At 46.3% G+C, this 16648-nt stretch overlaps 1 protein-coding gene across 2 annotated transcripts in view; it reads right to left on the reverse strand.

The window, feature by feature from the left end:
- The window catches only part of LOC138267965 (receptor-interacting serine/threonine-protein kinase 2-like), a 180029-nt gene that overhangs the window by 18245 nt on the left and 145136 nt on the right, over window positions 1–16648 (reverse strand). For both annotated transcript variants that reach the window (XM_069217257.1, XM_069217259.1), the window contains exon 9: window positions 15266–15337. In XM_069217257.1, coding sequence (XP_069073358.1) covers window positions 15266–15337 — 72 coding nt within the window. The remainder of the gene's footprint in view (window positions 1–15265; window positions 15338–16648) is intronic.

Below are 16648 nucleotides of genomic sequence, written 5' to 3' on the forward strand. Positions count from 1 at the left end.
GAAAAGAATGGAAACAATACACTTTCTGAAACTGTAATGCAAAGTACAAGCATAATAGTTATCAATTCCCCTTAATGAAACTAAACATAAGAGCAAATATAAGAGAAATTATTGCAAAGATATATACCACCTCAGTAAGAAGACCAGATCGGGTGGGAACAGACTCGTGAGTAGTATGTGGGTGGGATAATCCTCGCCTCCGTGTCCTTAATAGAATTGAAACTTTCCTTCACGATAGCTAGGAAATTTCGTATTCTATATCAGGACCGGAGGCGAGGATTATGCAGGTTCAAAGCTTACTCACCACCAGAGAGGCTGCCTCATGAATTGGTTTAAAGTAAAAACGTTTAAAAGTAGATTCAGAAGACCAATCAGCCGCATGCATAATGTCTTCTAATCTACCACCCACCTGTACAGCCTTTGAAGCCATGGCTCCACGAGCCGAATGGGCGCCAAACACCTGAATATTAATACCTGCCTCAGACAGAATCCATCTGACCCGTCTGGCAATGGAAGGAGAAGAAACCGCCTTAAATGGGTTCTTTAAGGAAATCAATAATTGATTGTCGCCTGCAGGCCTAAGACCCATGGTCACTTCTTCATACACTTTAAGACATCTAACGACACATAGTTTTGGTGAATCAGGGAAAGCTGGCTAGGATACTGACCTGGTAAGATTTTTCGTTCTCCGAGAGATAGTAAAAGTGACTCCCTCTGGAGTAAAGATTCGAGATGAAACATCCAGAGCTCTGATATCTGATACCCGTTTACATGAGATGAGGCACAAAAGTATGGCTAATTTGGCGGACAATTCCTTTCTCGACAAAAGGTGAGTATCCTGCCAAGAGGTTAACAGATTAAGAACTGTATTGACATCCCATAGCTCTGTGTATCTGGGTTGTGGAGGCCTAGAGAGTCTAATACCCTTGAGAAGTTTACAAATCCAGGAGTGTTCCCCAATAGGGTGATTGTTCAGAGGGGGGTGGCCCGCGGAGATGGCTGAACGAAAAGAGTTGATCGTAGAATAAGCTAGACCAGACTCCGCTAATTCTGCGAGGAAATTCATTATATCTGTAATACTGGCCCCCACGGGATCACAGTGTTTGCCCACACACCAACGGGCCCATCTGTTCCATGCAGATCTATATCGCATGCATGTCCCAGGGGTCCATGCCTGTGCAATGAAGTTTTTAGCTTCTTGCGAAAGTCGGTTGTCTTGCCAACGATGCCTGAAATCTTCCAGGCCATGAGGAAAAGATGACCCTGAAGGACCAGGGGGTGATAAAGCCCCGACGGATCCCGGAGGATCGATGGAAAAACCGGGAGACGAAGAGGGCACTCGCAAGAGAGTTCCAGTAGAGTCAGGAACCACGCCTGAGATCTCCACCAGGGGGTTATTAGAATCACTGTCGCCTCCTGACGACGCACCTGAGCTGCGACCCGCGGGATAAGAAGAAAAGGTGGGAAGCATAACCCTGAAGTGTCCCCCAGTGCTGGAGAAACGCATCTACTGCCGCTGCTCCTGGATCCGGGCGCCAGCTGAAGTATAGGGGAAGATGAGCATTCCATCTGGATGCAAAGAGATCTACCGAACAAGGACCCCAACGGGCCATGATCGCCTGAAAAATTGAAAGATGTAGTTGCCAATCGCTGGAGTCCGTGAGAAACCGGGAATTCCAGTCCGCCCGAACATTCTGGGCTCCTGGAAGATATTCCGCTGTTACCGAGACTTGGTGTTGAAGGCAAAAAATGCCAAAAATCCATTGCCAATTCCGCTAAGGCTCTCGATCGTGTCCCCCCTAAGCGATTTATGTATTGTACCGCCGATATATTGTCCATCCGTAGTAGCACTACACATGAGACCCTGTCCCTCGTCAGAGACCTGATCGCAAACGATCCCGCAAGGAGCTCCAGACAATTGATATGCATGGTCAGTTCCTGCGGGGTCCAGCGTCCCCCAAACGAGATGTCCCCGCATCGAGCTCCCCATCCCTGGCGACTGGCGTCCGACACTATTACCAGGTCTGGGGCAGCTCCGAAAATGGCTCTGCCATTCCATGCCTCCATGTGATCCAGCCACCAACGAAGTTCCGTGCTTGCCTCCTGAGACAGGGAGATGAGCTCGGAATACGTTACCCCTCGACGAAGGTGAAAGGCCTTCAGGCGTTGTAGAGCCCGGTAATGAAGGGGACCTCGAAAAATGGCCTGAATAGAGAAAGAAAGCAGACCGACCACTCTGGCTAATTGCCGTAGCGAGATCCTGTCGCGACGAAGGACTTTCCTGATTTCCTTTTTTATTTTGGATATCTTGGTCGTCGGAAGACTGAGGGACGCCGACCGAGAATCGATGCGAAAACCGAGGAAGATCAATGACTGGGTCGGAGTGAGCTCCGACTTTTGCTGATTGATGACGAAACCCAGATCCTGGAAAAGAGCAATAGTTGTGTTCAGATTGAATAGCAGTTGAGACCTGGATTGGTCCATTAAGAGGATGTCGTCCAGGTAAATGATGAGACGTATGCCTTGCGATCTCAGGGTTTCCACGACCGGTTTGAGGAGTTTGGTAAAGCACCACGGTGCTGAGGATAGCCCGAAAGGGAGAGTGGTGAATTCGAAGACCTGATCGTTCCAGAAAAATTGCAGGAACCTGCGATGAGGGGGAAATATAGGGACTGTGAGGTATGCGTCCTTGAGGTCTAGACGCACCATCCAGTCCCCTTGCAGGAGGAGGTCTCGGAGCATATGAATACCCTCCATTTTGAAATGCCTGTAAATGACCCAATCGTTGAAGGCCCGAAGATTGATAACAGGCCGAAACCCTTGTCTTTCTTTTCTACCAAGAAGATGTTGCTTACGAAACCTGTGGGGTGAAGGGACGCTAAGGATATGGCGCCCTTGTGCAGAAGATCTTGAACTTCCAAGTCTATAAGCCTGGAGTTTTCTGCTGAGAACACTATCGGTGTTGGCAGAGAATCCTGACACGGGGAACCCCAGAATTTTATCTGGAACCCTGATACTGTCTGTAGAATCCATGCATCTGATGTAATGCGCCTCCAATTGTTCTTGAAAAAACGCAATCTCCCTCCGAAATCTCGAGGGGATCTTTAGTGTACTTGGCAAAAAAGTTACACATTTTTGGGTCTATTTCTGGAGTAAAAGCAACCTTATCGGAAAGAAAAGGGCGTGGGCATTCCGCCCGTAAACGGGGACGCACTTCCTTGTCCAAAGGTTGCCTAATCTTGCTGGCCACATAGTCGGCCACCCTGTGGTCAAGACGCCACTCTGATGAACGCGGATGATAGATACCCTCCGGTTCAAACATGTCCGAGTCCGAATCCCCCAGCCCCAAAGGATCTGGTAGCGAAGCGCCAGGACGCCAAGGACGGCCTGAGTCATCGTCTCCAGAGGACCCGTCGTCTGAACCTTCCAAGATGCCTCTAGGTGACCCGCTATCAGGGTTCCATAGGTGGTGACTGAAATCACCCATTGCTCCGGGCAAACGGCCCTCCCGGGAGGGTAAACGCTTATGCGCGCGCGCACTCTTGGAGTGAGATAGAAATTCACTATCCTCCAGGTGCCCCGCGTCGCGCTTGCGCTGTTTCTTGGGAGCCGGAAGGGTAGAGGTAGTACCCTCCACTCCCGTCATACCAAACATGCCCGTCCCCTTGGAGACTTGTTCCGTCAGTTGAGCGACGGTGTCCCTAAGGGGGGCCAACGCGTGTGAAATTGCCTGTGAAAACAAAGCGTCCATCCCAGGGGGAAAGGGTACTGTGCGAGGGACCCTCCCCTGGGGACATGTTGGTGAAAGGTTCATGTTCCTGAGAGGAGTGCATACTGAGGTTCAGACGAATACAAAAAATAATGACAGAGAAAACACCCTATAGATATTATAAAGGGTAATTCCCTACCCCCTCTGTCGTATTAGAAATTATTTTGTGAAGAAAAAACAAAATTACTTCCCTTCGGGGTAATATCCTACCAATGAGGTGTCACAGGGCAGGGAAAACCAAGCAATAGCAACTTAGTTACAAACAACTTCAAAAAATATTGCAAAAAACCCCTGAAGTTTCGAGCGTCGAGCTTAGAATCACTCGAATCCCGAAAACGCTGCAAAAATACACCTCGGGCGCCCTCTAGTGGGCCCGACGTGTATTTATAAATAATAATAATAGAAACGTCCGAGCGGAACGCTTCTGAAAGCAGAGGTTCGCGTAGCAACGTTGCTACAACAACCATAAACGAAGGAAAAAATAACGCGCGAAGCCCTGAAAGCAAAAAGGCTAACGCGCCAGCAAACAAACATTAAACTTCAAACAAACTCTACTCGGAGGCAGAAAAACGGCACTTATCTGACTTCGTAGCAGTGAAGAAAGAGGACGGTTGACGCACCTGGGAATATTTATATGGACGTGATTGAAGGGTCCTCATTGGATGCTGGTTACCATGGCGGCGGCTTCATGGAACTTGTAGTTTTTCTGTTCATTTTGTGTTTAACTTTGAACTTGCTAATTAATAAAAAGTGAAGAAAGATCTGCATAATCCTCGCCTCCGGTCCTGATATAGAATACAACTTGTTCATCAATAATAAAGAAGTAATGTTCAATAGGCCTAGATCTAATAGAGAGAATTATTGCAAAAAGAACAGATGATGAATGGAATGTGGAACCAATCAAACATTCACCCCCAGTCATAAATCTGTGTTTAATCCATCATTTGTTTTGCTCGCCATGCGGTTCCAGTTTGGACCCAGCAATGTGCAAATCAATCTTGACCCTGCTCCCCAGGGGAACAGTCTAGCCTGAACTGCCAGGACAGGTCCTTCCTAGAAGAGAAGCATCCTGGGACCGGTTTCGGGGAGTACATTGTTGGCCACCTGTCGTAGTGCTTGAGTTGATAGATATTCTTCTAGCTCAGGTGACAGAGTCAGGTAGAATAATGTACAAATAGCACAAACCTTTGGCACATTTGGCGCGATAACCAGAGTGCACTTACAAGCTTATAAATAAATACTGCATACTTGAGATAGGAAGGGGAATACAGTGAGGTATAGATCTTTAGACTGAGTTGTCGGGGACTTATCAAATTCCCTATATCTAATTCTCCAGGCCCAAAGTAAATACCTGGAGGTGGCAAAAACAAGTTGTTCAGTGGTATCGCATCTCATAAGCCTAGCAGACTCCCAATAATGAGTGATGCCTAATAGCCTACAGATGGGATAAACCAACTCTTTGTTTGGGTCAGCTATTCTTGGCAAAAAATACAGAAAAATTTCTTCTGACTCAAGCGTCAACAGGCAAAAAAGAGAATAGGCAGAAGTAGAAAACTCCTTTGCCCATGTAGATGTCAATGTTTTAAAAGGGAGATTGCTAGATCTTAATCTAATATATAGGTTTTGGCATAACTGGGAGTAATCCTATTTACACAAGATTCAAAGCGGGGGGTGCTTTTGTGCTGGAGGAATTTTGCAGTGAGGCCCTCCTCCCTTTGGTCAATCCGTAGTTTAAATAGCGTGTTCTCCCAGGAACTTTTCTTTTCTCTATTGGCTGTGTCTTTGCTCAATACCAATAGACTGTGCCACATTTTTTCAATTTTGGAGAAGGCGTGAAGAGTTTCATTATAGTTAAACCATGGGGTACAAACCCTACTGTCCAGCTCAATAAGCGAGATTGAGGCATCACAAACAGCATCAAGTACAACAGCTAAACAAATTCATATCCAATATTTCAACATCTTCAGAGATATAACTGAATCTACCTTATTCAGTGCTAGATAGAAGAGGATGGATACCGAAGGGGTGATTAAAGGGAGGTTGAACATAGATCTAATAAATTTGTTTTCATCAAGGGAGAAAAATCTGCATTGCTCCATAGCTCTATGCAGTAGGATGCCCCAGCAAAGCCTGTGGCCATTAAACTGGTGAACTGTACCGCTAGAGGTGGTCGTGAACTTCCTTAGGGCCACGGCCACCCTGTGTTGCAATATGGACTTGCTTTTTCTTATCTGCATCCACAATAGCTATTCTTGGCCAACCTGACAACCAAATAGTGAAAACCTTTAACTTGTTCTATAGTTGACATAAATGTAGTTTTTAGGTATTTATTTTTAAGTTTCTGGCCATGCAAAAGGAAGCAAATCTATCTTAAATAAAGAACCTGCAAACCTATAGATGTTATAGAGAGTAAGAATGTGTCAGCTGCAAACATGGCTGCAGGGATGCTGATGCCTGCTGATTTTGGGGTATCATGATTGCAGTTAACAAGCCATTCAACTACACTGTTGATGTATAAACTGAACCGTGTAGGGGCTAGAATGCCCCTCGCCTTGTGCCATGCTTGATCAGAATTCTTTGAGTACGGTCTTGGTACGTATAGTAGCTGACCTGTGCGCTGGCTTCAGAGTGGAGAATAATTAGAATTCTTAGTAGGTCACCTGGAATACAATCGTTCTTTAGGACCCTCCAGAGATTTTCCCGAGCAACAAGGTCGAAAGCAGCTCTCAGGTCCATGAAGGTCACATTTTGGTGGTCCCACTTCAAGTCAACATATTTCCAACAAATTGGCTTGAAGTGGAACACCTCATCCAATGTACTAACCCTCTCTTTGAACCTCACCTGGAAATCTGAGAGGAAGTGGTGGGTTGGGATCCACTCCTAAAGTCTTGCAAGGTCTTGCCTACAGAATATTTTCTAGCTATTGTCGATCAAACTGATCGGTCTGTAGTTGGCTGGGAGGTCCTGATTCACCTTCTGGTAAATAGGTATAATGATTGCTCCCCGCTAAGAAGGAGGAATAGCTTCATCTCTCAAAATCGTGTTGCTAAGAATGTTTATATATGTAACCTACACTGACAGTTCAGAAAAGTACAAGTCCCCAGGGATGCCATCTGGCCCTGGAGCTTTATCCCTCTTCATTTGGCACAAGGCCTGGTTGGTTTCTGCCCACCCCATAGCCATATAGGTCTCTTTAATTTTCCAGTCCAGAGACCTGCCTGAATGGTTCTAAGTTCACTATCAGTGGAACGGGGCAACAGTGGCCCACTCCTTGTATAGCTCAGTGAAATGAGACACCCACTATAACGGTTGTTACAACAGAATCAGGTTGGATATCTATGGAATGGCTCCCAGTAGCTATGATTTTCCAGATCACCTTCATGTTTATGTTGCGAAGGGCTTCAGTGAAATCATCTTCCTCCCAAGATTTTCTACAGGTTGATAGAATCGCCTTATAGGATTTTTTTGTCTCTTTAATTGCTCTGCCATCTCCGTTCTTTGCAGCTTTAAGGTGTGCTTCTTTAGCTGCTTTGCATTTTGCAGTAAACCAACTGGAATGAATAACAAGAGAGTGAATACTCCATCCATCTTTGGTGAAATATTGTTTTAATTGAGCCGACAACTCACAATGAAGACTAGCAAAGCTAATCAGATTTTTATCAGTTAGTTCAAGGGGGCTTAATCGTGTTGAGAAGATCCGGTAAATAGAACTCAGAATTGTATTGTTTTTGGAGATCATGGCCCATTTTACATTCCGGCAGTTGCTAGTTAAGGTAATAAAATTTGAAGGCATATTTTGTTTCATTGAATTGTTTGTGAAGGGAACAGATGTAACTGCGCACAAAGGCCATCATGGTTGCTGTCCGTTCTTGACACCACCACCATATCAGCCACATGGGACCACATCTTGATGTAAAAAAAGATACAATCTATGTTACTAGAATAAAGACCTCTTCTAATGGTGGGGTTTCAGGAGGCGTCAGAAGCTATTTAGGTGGCCATTTTGACATTGGAGGTAAAAACCACCTACCGCTGCGGTGACGGCCTCCAAAATACCGTCACCGCGGCTACCATCCGTCCGCCATATTATGATCACTGCCGGACTTCCGCCACAAGAAGGGTGGAATTACGGCAGTGATCATGCTGGCGGATGGTAGTAAGCTGGCGCTGCTACCACCAGCACCGCTACGTCAGTTGAACACCACCAGCCATATTATGACAATTCATACGGCCTGGAGGGATTCTGCTGGCGGGGCGCTGTTGGCGATAGCAGTGCCCCTTCCCTTTCCCTGCTGGATGACTTCCTCGCTGGACAAGGTAAGGGGGGTGGGAGGGTGGGGGTGTTGTGTGTGTGTGTCTGAGTGTGTGAGTGCGTGGTTGAATTAGTCTGTGTGTGTTGTGGAGTTTGCGTGTTTGTAAGCATGAGAGTGAATGCGTGTAAGAATGGTGAAGTGAGTGCATGTCTGCATGTCAGTGTGAATGTGTAAGAATGTGTGTCAGTATGTCTGTAAGTATGTGTGTATGAATGTGTGTATACAGTGTGTGTATGAATGCGTGTATGTAGTGTGTGTATGAATGCGTGCATGGCAGTGTTAGTGAATGGGTGTATGCGTGGTGCGTGTCAGTGTGTGTGTATGTGGGGAGTGGGTGTGGGGTGAAGGGCGCTGTGACTGGTGGGGCTGGGGGGACGGGTGATGTGTGCGTGTTTGGCTGTGGGTTCAGTTCTGTGGTGTGTGCGTGTCTGTGGGTGTGTGCATGAATGGGGGAGGGGGATGTTTGTGGATCGGAGGGGCTAGGTGTGTATGTGTGTTGATCAGAGAGGGCAGGGGGAGTTTGGATGCATGGGGGGTGGTGGCATCTGGTGAGTGTTGTGGAGGGTGGGGGAGTCTCCTCCCGGTGACAGGGAAGGAATCCCCTGTCATTGGTAGGGCCTACTGCCATGGTTTTTTGTGGCATTGCTAACACCACGAAAACCATGGTGGTAGGCAGGCTCATAATGCCGCCGGTGGTACTGTGCCAGCCGCTGGGCTGGACATTGACATCTCCGGCCCGGCTCCTGAAACCGCCATGGCGGTATGAGTGGAGAATAATCCACCATTCTCATAATGTGCCGATATGTACAGCCATCCTGTTGGCGGTACTACCGCCACATTAACACTCACCGCCAGGGTCATAATGACCCCCTAAGTGCTTTAAGTCTATGTTTTACCAAAATATCTGTGATTTGCTCAGCAATCCTTGTTTGCTTGTAACAGGGGTCGGGTTTTAACAGAGGCACCCCACATGCTTCGTCCCCTTCGCTAAATGAAGTTAGCAAAGATTCCTCAAACATAGTTGAAATATTACAATCACCAGCTACTATTTTGGGCCAGGTAGGATGTAGTTGGTTGAGCATTAAAGGCACCTGGTATTTAGGGCCTATTTAAGGACTGTCTGGAGAGGAGTGGATGTAGACATTAATTATGGCAATATGTCTAATCTTAAAGCAGTTGCCACATGCAATCACAATTCCAAGGATATATTTACAGTCCGTTGATGTAATCTTCGCACTGTTAAACACATCGATTCTTAACCAAATGAACAAGTCATTAGATGCTCTACCTGCCTTTGGTGGTACAGTGTTTGATGAAAAAGATAGATACCCTGCTCTAAAGATTGGTTCCAACCCCAAGTCTCTTGCAAGAGGATGATGTGGAGGCAATCAACAAATGAATGCCATTCGGGATCGTTAAGCCTGACTGTTATCCCTGGTATATTCCAGGACAATAAGTTATTGGTCTCATTTACATGAAAGCTGGGCCACAAGAGAAATTTAGTGGAAGCTCCAGCAAAGATACTCTTTCCCTCTATGGGTGATGAAAGAAACAAAGATGAGAGTTCACTACCCCTAGATTCCATGACTAACCTTTCCAAAGCTGTAAGGGAAAGTTTATGAGATTAAGGCCCTCATTATGACCTTGTAGCCGCCCGCCAAGATCTGACCGCCGGACGGCCGCCAATGCGGCCGCACCCCCGCAACCAATGCGGCCGCACCCCCGCCGCGGTCATTATGAAATCCCAGATGGGCCGGCGGGCGGAAACCTGGTTTTCGTCTGCCGGCCCAGCGGGGATCTCGGCCGCAACATAGGAGCCGGCGGTGTTGCGGGCGTGCGACGGGTGCAGTTGCACCCATCGCACTTTTCACTGTCTGCATAGCAGACAGTGAAAAGCTGCATGGGGCCCCCAGGGGCCCGCGACTCCCCGTACCGCCAGCCTTTTCCTGGTGGTTCAAACCACCAGGAAATGGATGGCAGTAGGGGGACTCGTAATCCCCTGGGCAGCGCTGCTAGCAGCGCTGCCCTGGCGGATTACTACAGCCGGGGCCATTGTGGCGGGAAACCGCCGGCCCCGGCGGTGCGAAGCGCCGCGGTCGTAATGACCAGTGAAGCACCGCCAGCCTGTTGGTGGTGCTTCCGTCATTTCAGCCCTGGCGGTCTTGTACTGCCAGGGTTGTAATGACCCCCTAAATGTTTTGATCCTTAGGGCATAGCCGTACAAGCTCTACAGGATTTTGAGGTAGTCTGTCCACTGTGGCTAAATCACTGAAGCAAGCAGGAGGATAATGATTTTCACGCAGATCAGGACATGAAGTGTTCTGTTGGTGTGTGCTCTTTGCTGGGTTACTCTCAGGAGGGGGGGTTTACCTTACGTCTTATATTTGGGCCAGTATTAGGCATGAATCTGTGTTCTAAAGCAATAAGGGCCTGATTACAACTTTGGAGGAGGTGTTAATCCGTCCCAAATGTGACGGATATACCACCAGCCGTATTACGAGTTCCATAGGATATAATGGACTCGTAATACGGCTGGTGGTAAATCAGTCACTTTACCGTCACTTTTGGGACGGATTAACACCTCCTCCAAAGTTGTAATCAGGCCCTCAGTCTTTCTACAAGTTCATGATTAGCAAGACAAACACCTATATAGTCAAAAGATGTATGTCTATGAGTATAACTGTGTATATCTAATATGTCCTCCCTGATAATTGATCTATAACATAGTATTTTGCTAAACCAGTGATAATTTTATTAATGAGAGATTTGCGTGAATCTTTGGCACCTTTTAGAAGTTTGGGGACGTTTGTCATATAAATGTCCAATGGACTGAGATGGTTCCTAGCTTGTCTAGGGGGTGAGCCTTCAGAATTTCTAGTAGGCATGCATACTCTGCCATTGCTTGTTTAATATGTGCCACAAGAAGATGGAATTTTGGCTAAAAGGTTAGGAAAGATCTGTTGTTGTTGCTCACATGGGACCCTCAGGAAACTCGGGTGCACATTTGAGCTTGTAGGAAGGGGAGCCCTACTGGTTCCAATAAGTGGACAGACTGGTGGTTGTAAATTACCTGCTGGTTGCTTGACTCTAGGCCCAGGACATGAAGTTGTTCTTATACTACTAATGGAAGGAGGGATCACTACTTTGGCAACCTCCCTAGTTTGATTAGAATTGAGGGTTAAGTTAGAAAGTAAGGTGGTCAGGTTATCCATTTTCTCGTTCAGGGTTATGGAAAGCCTAGTTATATAATCTTTTAGGCCCATTACTTATAGTGAGTTTATTTGGATAGTAGTGTCATTTACTAGGAACGGTGTGGGACTGAGAGTATTAGATATCTCGGAAATCTGAGTATGTGCAGGTATATCATTTTCTATGCTTCCCAAAACTTTAAATCTGTTTTCACATTTCCACCCCAGGAACATGACAAGTTGTCATATCTGGGCTACTTTCTGGGGCTGGTCATGAACTGATGTGACAACTACTGTACGTGACAGAGAGAAAGTGTGTACTGAGGCACTTGTGTTTTGGGGATTTACTCAGGTAGGTGTTTTTTTTAAAGATGTTATATTTCCCTACATACTTTTTCCTGCCTTTCCCCTTTTTATTTCGTAGCTAGTACACCCTCAACCTTTTCTATCAGTACATTGATTTATTCAAGTACAGTTATCTGCCGAGTGCCTCAGCTATTGTTTGGCTTTTTCCATTTCCCACTTTTTGGGAGCTTTGCGTTTCCCCGTTTTGAGGTATAACCTCTATGCGAGGGTCCCTCTAGAAAAGGGCAAAGCAGTATTATTTTAATATGGACTACAGCATCCAAGATATACAACCAATAGAGGATTGTGTCTGTTTAAACAGCACATGGGAAAAGTGATAATACCAGAAATAGAAGCACACAGAAAGGCCTTGGACCAGTCGAGGGGAGGTGAGTATTAGATACTAAAGTGGTCAACAAATTCTTGATGAAGGTAGCCTAAAAAGGGAAGAAGATTTCAGCTATATTCGTGAGGGAAATAGATGCAGGTCAGTTGAAGAACCCGGTCTTGAGGTCCTTCATGAACTGAGCCAGCGAGGGAGACTGCCAGAGGTGGAGCCGCATGGTGTTCCAGGTCTGCACGGCGAGGTAGGAGAAGGATCTTCCTCCAGCCGTGTTTTTCCAGATCCTGGGGATGGTGGCAAGGGCTAGTTGAGCAGAGCGGAGTTGCCTGGAGGGTGTGTAGAAGGAGAGGCGGTGGTGAAGGTAGGTGGGTTCGAGGTTGTGAAAGGCCTAGTACGCGTGTGTCAGAAGTTTGAAAGTGATGCGTTTGTTGACACAGAGCAAGTGTAGGTCTCTCAGGTGGGCTGAGATGTGGCTGTGGTGGAGGTTGTCCAGGATCAACCTGCCAAGGCATTCTGTATTCTCTGGAGCCTTGTTTGGAGTTTCTTGTTGATTCTGGCATAGAGTGTGTTGCCGTAGTCGAGTTTACTGCTGATGAATGCCTGGGTGACTGTTCTTCTGGGTTGATGGGGATCCACTTGAAGATCTTCCGGAGCAGGCAGAGAGTGTGTGGGAGGATGAAATGGCGTTGACCTGGAGGGCCATCGACAGTGAGGATTCGAGAATGATGCCTAGGTTGTGTGCGTGGTCGGTAGGAGATGGGGCAGTTCGGAGGGCACTGGGCCACCAGGAGTCGTCCTAGGTGGTGGGGGTGGGATCCATTATGAGGATCTTCATCTTCTCTGAGTTGAGCTTGTGGCAGTTGTTTCTCATCAAGTTGGCGACTGCCTTCATTCCATTGTGAAAGTTTCTTTTGGCTGTCGATGATTGTCGGTGTATGAGAAAACAAGCTGTGTGTCATCAGCATATCAGACGATGTTGAGCCTGTGGTGTCTGACGATCTTGGCGAGTGAGTTCATGTAGACATTGAAGAGGATGGGGCTCAGGAAGGAGCCCTGGGGAACTCCACAACTGTTTTCTATTGGCTTTGAGGTGAAAGGGTGGGAGCCTGACTCTCTGGGTTCAGCCGAAGAGGAAGGAGTGGATCCACTCCAGGGTTTTGCTGTGGATGCCGGCGTTGTGCAGTCTGGAGCACAGGTGTTGTGGGAGACAGTGTTGAAGGTGGTGGAGAGGTCAAGGAGGATGAGGGCAGCTGTTTCACTGACATCCAGCAGGGTGTGGATGTCATCCGTGGCTGCTAGGAGTGCGGTTTTGGTGCTGTGGTTGCTCCTGAATCTAGATTGGGAGGGGTTGAGGTTGTGATTGGTTTCGATGAACTCGTGAGCTGTGTGTTGATCGCTTTTTTGATTACCTTGGCTGGAAAAGGAAGCAGTGAGTTTGGTTTGTAGTTTTTTTAGCTCTGTTGGGTCTGCGGAGGCTTTCTTCAGTAGGGGAGGTATCTCCACATGTTTCCAGCTGGGAAAGTGGCGGTCTTGATGGGGCGGTTGATGGTATGGCATAGTTCAGTGTGATGGTGGCACTGCCTTGATTGAAGTTGTGGTGGGGGCAGGAGTCTGAGGGTGCCCCAGAGTGGATGGTATTCATGAGCTTCAATGTGTCTTTCAGGGGGAGGAGGGTCCAGTGTTTCATGATCAGTCAGCAGTTGGAGTCCATGGTGGTGCTGGTGGGCAGGTTCTTGCTAGCAAATCCTTCGTAAATGTCCTGGATTTTTTGTTAGAAGAAGGTGGAGAGTTTGTTGCAGAGGTCTTGGGAGGGCGGGATATCTGTGGTGTTCATGCCGGGTTTCATAAATTCCTTGACTATGGTGAAAAATTCCTTGCTGTTGTGTGCATTTGCGTTGATGTGCTCTTGAATGGCCGATTTGCTAGCTGGTCTGATGAGCCGGTGGTGTGATGGCGTCTTTGAAGGCTTTGTGGTCTGTTGTGCTCTTACTGCTTCTCCACTTTGTCTCGAGTCGTCTGCATGCGCTTTTAGATTCTTGGAGGTCAGAGGAGAACCAGCTGGGTCTCCTGTGGTGTTGATTGCAGGCCGGTTTCCTTAGGGGGGCTAGGATGTTGGTGCAGTTGGCGATCTATTTTGTGGATGTTGTGGGCTGAGGCGTTGGCGTCCATGGTGTCTGGTGATACGGACTGACGGAGAGTGGAGGTGAGATGGGCTCCAGTGACCTTGGTCCAGTTCCTGCAAGGCGTGCGGTGGACGTGGAGCCGTTTGACTTTTTGGTGAAGGAAAAGTGGACGCAGTGGTGGTCGGTCCAGTGGAGTTCAGAGATGTGTGAAAAGGAGATGTGGTTTCTGGGGGAGAAGACAGGGTCGCTGGTGTATCCTGCTGAGTGCATGGGGAGGATGACTAGTTGCTTGAGCCCGAGGGTGGTGAGGTTCTCATGAAGCATGAGGTGTTCGGGTCGCTGTGGTTGTCGAGGTGAGAGATGTCAACATTGTAAGTTACAGGAGTAACTGAAGTATGTCCTTAGTGCACAACTAAAAAAACCCTACTAGGTGGTATTGATCTGCTGAGTGTAGCCCTTCACACTGAAAATTTAAGTATACACAGTAGAGCATTCCTAAACACGAAACAGCCTAATCCCAAAATTCCTTGCTTTCAACAGAAGGAGATAAATATTTTCTCACATCACATAGTACAATCACACAATAGTTGACATACAACACACATTGCTGAAGCTCCACATCCCCACAGTGTCAACAATTAGACTTAAAGACAAGGAGACCACAGCAAGTTTTTGTTTGGCATAGACTAAAACAACAAAAAGAATTGCTCTGTAGGACTTGCTTCCCACACAGACCATTATAAAACAGCAATAAATTACATGCCAACAGCCATGTGATATGTAATGGTGAGTGATATCACCCATGATGTAAGTAACTGTAATTGTAAATTGTATTTATATGTATATTTATGATATAATTTAAGTAAGCAGTAGAATCCAGACATAGGGGGTTATTACAACTTTGGAGGAGGTGTTAATCCGTCCCAAAAGTGATGGTAAAGTGACGGATATACCACCAGCCGTATTACGAGTCGATTATATCCTTTGGAACTCGTAATACGGCTGGTGGTATATCCGTCACTTTTGGGACGGATTAACACCTCCTCCAAAGTTGTAATAACCCCGATAGAGTCACTGACATCCTGTAAGATCTCATTTGACACACGAAGTACATTAATCATGTCAACAAACAAATGCTTAAAAATTAAAGGCAATGATGATAGTGCTTACAAAAAAAGACTCACTGCTAAATTATGGATATCAATCTGCACATAGTGGGGGTCTGTTGAGGCTTTGCAGGCATTCACTGCTTTGTCCTAGAAGGCAAAAAATGTAAATAAATGCACAACCGATTCATGTAGAGCGCAGCCAACCTAGTGAAAAGTCTATTCAGGATGAGTGGTTCATTAAGTATGTTTCAGAATTAAGCAGGTTCATATTTTGTATCGCACATCCAAATGGTTACCCCAATAATTTGAGTAAAAGAAGCAAAATGTCTGGACTGATGTTGGCAACCTCATTCCACGTTAGTGTGGTCACTGTTTCCAATCATCACTTTGGTGTGGCAACCTAATACATTCTGGATGCATCCACCGAATTGACCATTGAACTAACTAGGCCACCACGGTGAACATCAATGATTTATACGTAAATTGTTATGGACTGCAAAAAGTGTCCTTGATGACGTGGAATGAGATGGTCACTCTATCATAACTGGAGCAAGTAGCTTAATACAATGATCTGTTTTGTATTCTTCTGATCGCACAAACTGGGAAACCAAAGTTTTGAAAGTCTGAAAGTCAGTTCATGTTCTGGGACGCAGGGGGTGTAGTATGAAATTAAGAGACTTTGGGCCTGATTACAACTTTGGCGGAGGGGGTTAATCCGTCCCAAATGTGACAGATATCCCGCCCACGTATTACAAGTCCATTATATCCTATGGAACTCGTAATACGGTGGGCGGGATATCGGTCACATTTGGGACGGATTAACCCCCTCCGCCAAAGTTGTAATCAGGCCCTTTGTCCTTCATTATAAGTAAGCATGGTCAAATTCCTTTTTTAATAGGAGTTTGAGCAGGGATTGAAATTCTAAGGTTTGGGGTAAACAACAGTCCCCTGCAATATTCCCTGGTTAAATTCTGACATGCTAAACCTGTCAAAATTTACAGAGGGAAATATGCTTTGAATTCCAATAACTTGGAATTCAGTGGGGCAGATGTCAAATTCTGCATATAATCCCTCTCATTTCGGGGAAAAAATCACATTAGGATGGATTTACAGGAACCAGGAAAATTCCAAATCTTGATCTGTTTGTATTTGTCAGAAGTGGTAAATAGCTCACATTTTCCAGGTACGTTCGTAGTCACCAATTGAAAAGCAGGCTCACAATTTTGATCCTGGGACGGCTCACCACCACTTAAGATTTAAGTAGAGTCTCACACATTTAAACAAACATTTTTGTGTTCTGATATTATATTGTAAATCAAGATCCTGAAATACTGTACCAAGAATCATAAGCTTTCTAAAACCTCGAAATATCTTAATGCAAAACTTTGAGACCCATATTCTACAGTGGGCAATTATGGAATGGGATTTACTGTGGGCAGTAAAAGGATGGGTTTTATG

The sequence above is a fragment of the Pleurodeles waltl genome, chromosome 12, assembly GCF_031143425.1.
Source record: "Pleurodeles waltl isolate 20211129_DDA chromosome 12, aPleWal1.hap1.20221129, whole genome shotgun sequence".
NCBI lineage: Eukaryota > Metazoa > Chordata > Amphibia > Caudata > Salamandridae > Pleurodeles > Pleurodeles waltl.